The 10,036-nt window shown below is 43.7% G+C and overlaps 1 protein-coding gene across 1 annotated transcript in view; it reads right to left on the bottom strand.

Annotated features, from left to right (window-relative positions):
- Nucleotides 1-272: 272 nt before the first annotated feature.
- Nucleotides 273-10,036, bottom strand: part of twf (twinfilin actin binding protein) — a 40,944-nt gene continuing 31,180 nt past the window's right edge. The window contains exons 7-8 of the mRNA XM_070541205.1: nt 7,338-7,459; nt 273-1,464 (exon numbers count right to left, since the gene is read on the bottom strand). Coding sequence (XP_070397306.1) covers nt 1,309-1,464; nt 7,338-7,459 — 278 coding nt within the window. The 3' untranslated portion in view covers nt 273-1,308. The remainder of the gene's footprint in view (nt 1,465-7,337; nt 7,460-10,036) is intronic.

Below are 10,036 nucleotides of genomic sequence, written 5' to 3'. Positions count from 1 at the left end.
GTGTTAATCAAGTGCAGCACCCCTTGCAAGGTGACTGTCCCAACCTCAACTCTTGCTCTCGCAAGGCGTGCCAAGGCACGCAACAGTGCTTGGCAGATACCATTATCAGGCAGATCTATGACGCATGCACAGATGCATGACACAAAGTGTGGCACAATATTTCAGTGTAAGAGGTTAGAAATCTTGCAAAGAAATCAAGACACCACATCTTCACACTCTGGTTTTTGCCACACCACGGCACAAGCTATCTCGCCAGGGGGCCAACACTCCAGTGCAAAGCAAGATATGTAATTCAGCAATCAGCAAGACATGTAATTCACCTGTACACATGCGATACAGGAAATGAAAATAAAAAACAAAGAGCTCTACAAAATTCAAGTATGTACGCCTATTTCACAGGTCTGATTCAAAAATGCAGGAAACAAGGAGTTTATCACACAAATATATAACAAAGTGGCCAACGATCACTGAAACCATAGAAACCATAGAAGAATTACGTTTTTGTGATTACAGAAGCATTTCTGTTGCTTTCCTTTGCAAAATAAATAGACACTTCTGGTATGCACCACAAGTGCAAGCGTGTACTTCATGTATAACGCTCCACTAACTTACCAGTGACAAAAGCCATTTTCCCACTTCATTCCTCAGGTATTTTTGTCATTGTACAGAGGTGTATTGGGGAGATCACCTTTTGAGCACCAGCTTGTGGCAGTCTCGATTGTAATGGTAGATGTAGCAGAACATCTTATAAGCATTAAGTGCTATGAGGAAGATGGCCTTGAGGGAAGACGACACCAAACCCTTTCAAACTGTCTATGGTATGAATACTGCCTAACCACACAACCAACCCATAAAAAAGTAAGAGAAATGACTTCAGTGACTGGCTCGCTTCTTCAGCAGCTTCACTCAATCGAGGCGGCTAACCAAGATAAACTCGACAAGACTGTAAGGCTGTGTCCATTCATTCCTCTTTATCAAATGATTAGCTAAACACAAGATTTCCCCGTACTAACCCAGGCACAGTCGTGAGATGGCTGGTTACGCTAACTGCCTTCATCAAGGGGGGCAAACGTTGCATAGTGTGACAGCAGCAGTGCCGCATCCGCGCTGACCACGGAAGACACGAGCTGCACGCTTATGCATCGGCCAGAGCAGAATGCCCCTGCCTATGCTCTTGTGCCGGCGATGACGTTCGGCAGCTGCACCGCCTGTCCTTCTCACAACATTGCCACACCGAGGCCACACCACCAGACTGCACTGCTGGGCAGACGGAATACGGGGGCCTAGAAACAGGCAGCTCCACGGGCGTCAATTTTCGGGATCAGTAGTCCGGATGAGGCGTCGAGCCCCACGGTTGGCCGGTCCCTTGGGCTTGGCAAATTTCTGTTTGCAGATGTTCTGCTTCGGGTGCAGCTGATCGATCAGGAAGGCCTCATTCAGCTCGCTCGGGTCGTCAATTTCCACCTGGGGAAGCAATAGACCGACAAAGCGATGCAAAGGGACTTTTGAGACACCTTTCACCTGAGCTCCAAAATGTTCTAATGGCCCCCGCCGACATAACAAAACCATTTTTCCAACAACATCTTGTATAAGCAGAGAGATCAAGAACGATATGTCTTTTGGGTAGTGCTATAACTGGCACGGAACTTAAACATGATCTTAAAACATAAACCAGTACGAAGTTGCCCAGTTTACTATTATTCTTAATGAATAAAACGCCTCCCTTTGAGAGACTGAGAGGTAACTTTTTAATTTGTATGTGTGACATTTTGCAGTGTGTTCGAAAGCATGCGGCGCTCATGTTGTGTGCTGCGCGTGCTGTCTGGTGTCAAAGGCCTAGTCAGGTGGCTTTTAGTGCCGCCTTTTGCCTTGGCACCAAGACAAACCACTCTTTAGCATTGTTTTGTCAATAAACAAAAAAACAAACAAAACCAATCTTACAAGCCGAAAGTGAAGGGTGTCCTATTCTATCAGTGCAACATGATGCCCTGCTCAGCGACAGGTCATGCAGCACTTGTTTTCGTGGCTGAGTACACAGGGTTTCTGCTGCACAACTTAGAACAGCTCCTGTCATTGTGACATTCAAAAAGATTGAAGTGTGACAGCACCTGAGAACAGGTGCTGTCACTTACTTATTACTTATTTACTTATTCCTGCTATGCCCTAGGAAGAGCAAATGATGGTCAAGTACAGAAAGAAACCATGCAAGGGCAAGTGCTCTTTGTACAAGAATGTGGATCCTTTGCTGTGCTTGAAGAAATAACATTTGGTGCAAATATCTGTGACTGCATAAACAGCTATGGGTCATTCCACGCGAACTGTCCCAACCCTGGCGCTTGAGAAAAATCACTTCTCTCAAAAAATTACGAAAATATTACAAGTATTTTAAGCATTACTTGAACACAATTTCTCCCAAATTTTTTGAACGGTAAAAAAATATTTGCCCGTGTGAGCACCATCTGAATTTCAAGAAGTGATGGAAAACCAGGTGCAAAAAACAAATTCACCAAAAATCGACCATATTGTGCATTATATCAAAATGTGGGGTTTTGCGTTGTCTGAACATTGCTCTGTCATTATAAAACAGTTTCACAAAATAACTTCGTGTTTTTTACTCCTTAGCACCGAGGTGAAAATGCACAAATTCTAGCGTTCTTGAGAAATGTTTCACAAAAAAAGGTCAGGGGAGGAAACCTGGAATTACTTCTATAGAACTGTCACTAAAACTTTCTATCTTCTAAAATTTTATTTTCACCTATGTTCTGTTCACAGGGTCCAAAATAAAAGCCTGAATTTGGCAAAAATGCTATATTGGCCTATGTTTAGACGTTAGTAAGACACTGAGGTGGTCCATGAAAAAATAAGCAGAAAAGCAGGTATCATTGAGAAGAATAACAGCTTTCGCCATAAACATTTTAATCAATATAATTTGCGTTTTCATTGAGAAGAAAATTTTTGAATTTCAGTTCCACCATTGCATTACTTTGCGTCGTGCTTCTACTTCACCTGACAGCAGGTTGGCGGGTAATACAAACCAGGGTGGTGCATATGGTGGTCTGTGCGGCGAGGAATAAAAGCCAATATTACCAGAAGTTCAAAAGAATTTGAATCTTAAAGGTAGGCTGACTTAAGGTAGATCAACACTGCGCACTTCTATCCCACTGGAACTACACAAATGCGGCCACCTACGCGTTATGTGGCAGAGTGGGCCAAAATCACTTTCATTTTCTCAGACTACCTTTATACTAAAAGTATTCTGTGAAAATGGTTTCCCGAGGGGTGACATCACAAAGGCCCTGTGGTCTGTGTACCAATAAAAACCTTGCAGACTACCGTCTATCTGGCCTGAAGTAGCAGGAAGAATAGTATAGACACCACAGAACTAATGAAATATGCTCAATAAAGCACCCTATCAATAATATTCACCAAATAATTGGCCTGTTCTGACTGGTTTCACAGTGACTGAACGTGTTTCATTCAAGTGGTGCTTCCAGTTCATGCTCATGAAAGTGATTTGTGGCCCACTCTACATTTTACGCGTAGGCAGCCGCATATGTATAAATGGTTTCACACGCGCGATAACAGCAGCAAGAATGGAAACCCAAGAAACTTCCGGTCACGGGCCTCATCAGCCTACTGCCCCTGAACACAAAGTGGATTTTTAAGTCCTTTTACTGTACAGAAAGTCTATTTTCAAGTTTTGAGATAAAAAATTATGTGTGGCTCTGCTATCGCAAACACCAGAGACCAGTGGAGCTGCGGGAAGGACAGTAAAGTAGTGCCAAACTACACACTTAGTCATGTGTGGCTCTGCTATCGCAAACACCACAGACCAGCGGAGCTGGGGGAAATTAAGGTTTCAGAAAAATCCATGCCGTCTTCCTTTGTGGGGTGTTTCACTTGGGATGGTGCGCCATTTGAGGCACCGTCCGCAACAGAAGCGATTTATTGAGATGCCATATGCAATGGTGTTGTGTGCCAGATGCTGCACCAACGTGACATGGTGGCAACCACCGCGCTTTAGTTCTGATGCATACTAGCTCCGACGCCGTGTACCTGGTAGCTTCTTGAAATCTGCTGAAGCGAGCATGTGGGTTTTTATCAGACAGCAATGACATAACTCAACCTGTGTCCCTGCCATGCCGCGTCGCTATGCTATGCTATCTTTTATACTCTGCTTTCACTCTCTCTCCACTCTCTCTCCCGCAGCTCAGCAAATTCTTTTTAATGCGCACGATACTATTTTTATACTCTGCGAACGTCAACAGAAACCCAGCACGGTTCTAACAGCTCCACTGTAAAAAGATGCGCATTACGCCTCAAAACTAATACACAAAATTTTTTTATAACTTACAGCAACATTCACTTGCAAAACTGTCATTATGTACAGAGAAAAGGTGTTGAAAATCTGCAGGCTTATATTTTAATGCACTCCCGCTACTCGATATCACAGCCAATGCCTTTCTAGCTTGCTAAATTTAGTGGGCTCTATCAGTGAGCAAAACCGGAAGCCGTCTAGGGCTTATGTTTGTAAACAGTGAAAGGGTGTATACTTCCAGCAGGATGGAAGTGCGCAATGTCGATCTACTATATGTAAGCATACCTTCAAGATTCAAATTCTTATGAACTTCTGGTGCTATTGGCTTTTATTCCTCACCACACAGACCAGTGTGCCACCACTCTGGTTTGTATTTCCCACCAACATGCTATCAGATGAAGTGGAAACACGAACCAAAGTAATGCAATGGTGGGACTCAAATGCAAAAATTTTTTTCTCAATGAAAACACAAATTACTTTCATTAAAATTTCTGTGGCAAAAGCTGTTATTCTTATCAATGATATCAACTTTTCTGCTTATTTTTGCATGGACCACCTTAGTGCGTTCCGAACGCATAAAACATTGGCTAAATAAAATAGCATTTTTGCTGAAATTCAGGCTTTCATTTTGGAGTTTGTGAGCAGCACATGGGCGAAAATAAAATTTTAGAAGGTAGAAAGTTTTAGTGACAGTTCTATAAAAGTAATTCCAGGTTTCCTCCCCTGATCTTTTTCCTTGTGAAAAATTTTGCAAGAACACAAGAATTTTCACATTTTCACCTCAGTGCTAAGGAGTAAAATACACGAAGTTATTTTGTGAAAATGTTTTATAATGAAAGAAAAATGTTCGCACAACACAAAACCCTACATTTTGAATAATGCACAATATGGTCGATTTCTGGCAAATTTGTTTTTTTGCACCTGGTTTTCCATCATTTCGTGAAATTCAAATGGCACTCAGGTAGGCAAACCTTTCTTTCCGTTCAAAATATTTTGGGGAAATACTGTTCAGGTAATGCTTACATACCTGTACTTTTCTCGTAATTATATGAACGGCATTATTTTTCTCGACCGCCATGGTTGGGACTGTTGACGTGGAATGACCGATATAATTGCAGGGAAGAGCGGGCAGCTCATTTTGTTGACCTTTTCTGTGACCAAGAGAGGATGCAGTTTCCCCTCATGATGGTTAAAAGCAACACGTACTGCACCAGCGTTTGCATTAAAAATCAATAATGATGAGAATGATAGATGACGTCTAAACCCAAGCAAAACAGCCAAGGATGAGCTCAGCTTGTTGACAAAACTGGGAAATTTCTTCCAATTTTCACCGTGCTTTTCATATTACAAACTATATTACAAACTATATGGTTATGCTAGACTTTCGCAATTATTAGGTGAAATTTTGTACAAACAAATCCTCAATTATTGCATGCGTTGCTTTTCTCAAAGAATTCTGCAGTAAAGAATTTGTCCGTTTTTGGGCAGAGTTCAGGATAAAAGCATGGCATTGACGGAGCTCATTCGCAGATAAATATAAGCACACAAGTGTTCTTGCATTTTTTTTTTTTACTAAATCAGCCTGCAGCCGCCATGACCAGGAATCAAACTAGTGACCTCTGGCTCAGCAGTAGAACTTCATAGCCAATGAACCATTGCAGCGGCTTGAAATAATCAACATCGCCACACTTTGATACTATGAAACTTTATTAACTTTGTTTGTATTTGCTTTGTTTATCTTTTTACCCACGCTGCTTGGACTTGTACAAGGTATCCAGTATTGAATAAAGAACAACATTATTAGCCTTTTCTGCTTGGGTGAACCATAATACATTCCATGTGTCCTGCAGTGTCAGATGGGCCTACTAGAGAGAACAACAAATCTCCAGATGTACTATGAGGTTCCACAACAATGGAGGGAGTTTGTTAAGAGTGATAGCATCAAAAGAATATCAGTGGTACAACGAGGAATAGACAGTAAATCTACATAAAACAATATGCTATCGTAAAATCTCAGTACAGTAGCACCTCGTTGATAGATCCTGTTTCGTATGATTTCCCGGCACCTACATTAGTGATAGCGAACACGTAGATTAACCTAATGCAGTTACGGTTTTGTTTTACTGGTTAGTATATTCCCAGAAAATGCTATCTTTCGGCACAAATATTCAGTGCACTGCCAAATCGGAATAACATTTTCTAGCCGCTAGATCCCATGTGAACAAGAAAAGGTGTGAGGCAAACACAGTCGAGAGCAGTAGGCACTCGCCGCAGCAGCTTTCCCACAGTACTCGCTTGCCACTGTCACGAGGAAATGCTGACACACACTTACTTTGCTCTCCATGTGCCAGCAAATTTCCTCCTGGGTCGTTGCAATCACAGCTATCACTGCCAACTCTACTACTGCGATAAGGATCGTCATCTAACTGTTTCACAGCACATGGGCCAAAGCGCCGTTGGAAGCACTTAATAGGCGATAGCCCAAACGCACCACCATTCTGTCTTTCTATGCTACAGGCGGTGTGAACTGAGCGTCATGTTTTGCTCTCACGGCATTGTATTCCGCCGTTCCCCACTAGCTCGATTCCACTTTGGTATCCCATTGCTGTCTTGAAATACGCAGATCGAAACACGAAATCTGTAATATTTTACAGGATGAAAACAATACCTGAGAGTCGATTATTTTAATGAGAAGGCATTTACATGTTTTTAGGATGCTCACGGTGACGTTAAGATGACACAAAGCAGGTCGTTTGGGGCACCCACAAACGAAAAGATACTGCTTGGGTTCGGTGCACGCGGCAGGAGGAGATGCTGATTGCTAGGGGCCCTTTGTCTTTCAGGGCCCCTTGTCTTTCAGGGCCCCTTGTCTTTCAGGGCCCCTTGTCTTTCAGGGCCCCTTGTCTTTCAGGGCCCCGTGTTTTCCAGGGCCCTCTGTCTTTCGGGGCCCCTCTTCTACAACAGCCTATTAATTTTCAGTAGTGTACAGGAAAGCACGTGATAGCTGGAGGCCCCCTACCTTCTTGGTGATGGGCACGCCAACCTGCGTCTCGATGGTGTCCACCAGGGGGAGTTTGCAGCTGGAGTACAGCATGCGTTCCTTGACGGGGCACTCGCTGCCAGCGATGGAGTAGATGAACACTGCACGCAGAGGCACCGCAGAGGAAGACACAGTGAAACAAGTGACGCTTTGGTTCTATGATGACCAGCAGTTAGGAAAGAGAAAGGTGAGGTTAATGCCTTTAAAGTGTGGGGCCTTAAAAGGACCCTAAAGGAAAGTATTACGCTGAGCTAGATTTAAAGATTATGCTTCAGTAATAATGAATACATCATTCGTAGTGAGAGCAGACAGTAAGTGATAAAATGATTAGAACACAAAATCAAAATGGCGCCACCTGTCGTGAACTGTGGTAACTCATGTGAAGTCAGCACTGGATGGTTCACAGAGAGCTATAGAGAGAGGTCATGTGCAGATTATGTCAACTTGCTCATTTTGGTGAGGGCAATTTAAATTGTGAAGCCACAGTGGGAATTTCGGCAGCAATTTGCTATGCAACAATGTGAGGTATTGGCACACAGAAAACGATGATGGAATTTTAGACAACACTCTATCATTCTAGCTCAACTTAACAATTTCCTTTGGCGCCCCTCTGGGTTTGCTAGTGTCGCTATTTCAGCACTTGCAGCTACACAGATATTTTAATGAAAATAACTGAGATGATGACAATAGCTGCAGTAAATGCAGTAAGTTTTGTTACATCCTCAGAAAAAGCTATGAAGTGGGTAAAAGTCCGCAAAACGCCACTGACCAATCATGAATGGGCCTAGCTTACCTTACTTATTTGGTTATAAGGTGGTACAATTATAAGGCAAGGGCACAGTTAGGGGAGGCGAGAAAGAAAACTTAAGCATGCACACTAATGAAAGGCAATATCAGGTTGCAGATGGATTATTCTGACTCAGCGGGGATTACCCGAAATACCAAATACAGTAAAAGCTCGTTAATTTGAATTTCACGGAAAAATTTGAATTACAGTAGAACCTCGTTAAACTGTACCCGCTTAAACAGTAGTTTCGTTTGAGAAGTAGTATAGTCAAATCCCCAATTCAGTGACCCTCGAGCGTAATGTGTTTTGTATCCACATAAACTGTACCAGCTTACTGCGTACGTATCGGTTAACACGTAGTGTTTCCACTTTTTGTCACGCAAACACGGCTGTGCATCATCTCCATTGGGTCGCCCGGCAGAACAACAAGCCTCAGAGATCAGAACCACGTATCAGAACAACGGCCTCCAGCGCCCTGTGTGTTTGCGCGTGAAGCCACATCAACATCCATATAATTTCGGCGCCATGCCAGAGAGCATTGTGGCGTCATGCAAAAAAGGACTCGCGTCATGCCAAAGCTCGGATAAAAAAATACACCGGGTGCTCAGCATTGGTGAAAAATTAGACATCGTTCGTGCTATCGAACGTGATACAAAGAAGTCGGTGCTGGCACGCGACAGGGATCTACTGTTGACTACAATGTGTGGCATTTGGAGTGCGAAGTTGCTCAGCAGCGCTGCTGCGACCGCGAAGAGATGTCAGTTCAGGCCCAACAGTGGCAGAAGCTGCGCGCTATGTCAGCCTGATGAATGCAATCGTCGCGACGAGAACAGCACCCTGCAATGAAAAAGGTGCCCCGCCACTTCTGCAGTGCGACTGGGCCTGTGCATGGAGAATATGCAACACCAACGAGGAATATGCCATGCGTGTGTTTGCCAAGAAAGGCGGGCTGGCCAAAAAGCTGGCTCACAGCTTAAGTTTGAGGCCGCAGTCGTCGCTGTTAGGCCACTGCGGCATCAAACGAAAATAACACTTTTGTCGCACGAAGTGAATAAATACTGAATGTTTTTTTCCCCTTTCATCACACTCTGAGTTGCGTTTTTAACAGGTAAGTGGGTAATCTCATGTTAGTTCGGTTAAGCAGTACTACCGTTTAGTACATACTTTTTCCGAGCTCCGACCAACTATAGTTTAACGAGGTTTCACTGAATACAAAATTTGAACTAATGAAAGTGAGAGAAAAAATTCGTTCAGTTAGGGTACGTATACAGTCCGACGTGGCGTGAGCATGCGCGCACGTACGCTACATCACGTTGGCGCGTGAACGTCTATACTTCGAAGCACTGGAGAAGCCAACGTAACCGGATGCGGCCAACGCAGTGAGACGTGCTCGACGTCAAGATGGCTGTTGCTCCGTCTGCATGTTCGCCGCACCGATGGGCACGGAGAAAAAAGAAAGTCGTAGTTTCGCCCGAAAAGCAAAGCAGCGATTGCAATAGCAAATTAGTAGACAGCTATACGAAATAAGGATAGTAGTTTTATCGGCCGTGTGACCATGAAATCATTTGCTTACTAACTAAATCAACATGTATGGCGTCACGCATGCACAGGAAAACATAAACACATTTCGCTCGATGACCACAGAAACTCAGTGAAAAATGCTGGAGTAAGGAATCGCAGCAGTAGCAGCGAGCGAATTGACCTCCGTACAGCTCTCCCTTCAACGCGAACGAAATGCAGAAAGAACATCGCATACGAAGTTACCAGCACTACGCGCACTTCATAAACATCGCACATCACGTTGAAGATGAGGCCCATGCGGGCGCACAGTTTGGCCACATCGCAGATCGCTTTCAAGATACGCCTTCCTCGCTCGCGCACAAGTGATTGA

The sequence above is a fragment of the Dermacentor albipictus genome, chromosome 6 (assembly GCF_038994185.2).
Source record: "Dermacentor albipictus isolate Rhodes 1998 colony chromosome 6, USDA_Dalb.pri_finalv2, whole genome shotgun sequence".
NCBI lineage: Eukaryota > Metazoa > Arthropoda > Arachnida > Ixodida > Ixodidae > Dermacentor > Dermacentor albipictus.
This window is presented reverse-complemented; position numbering and strand designations above follow the sequence as displayed.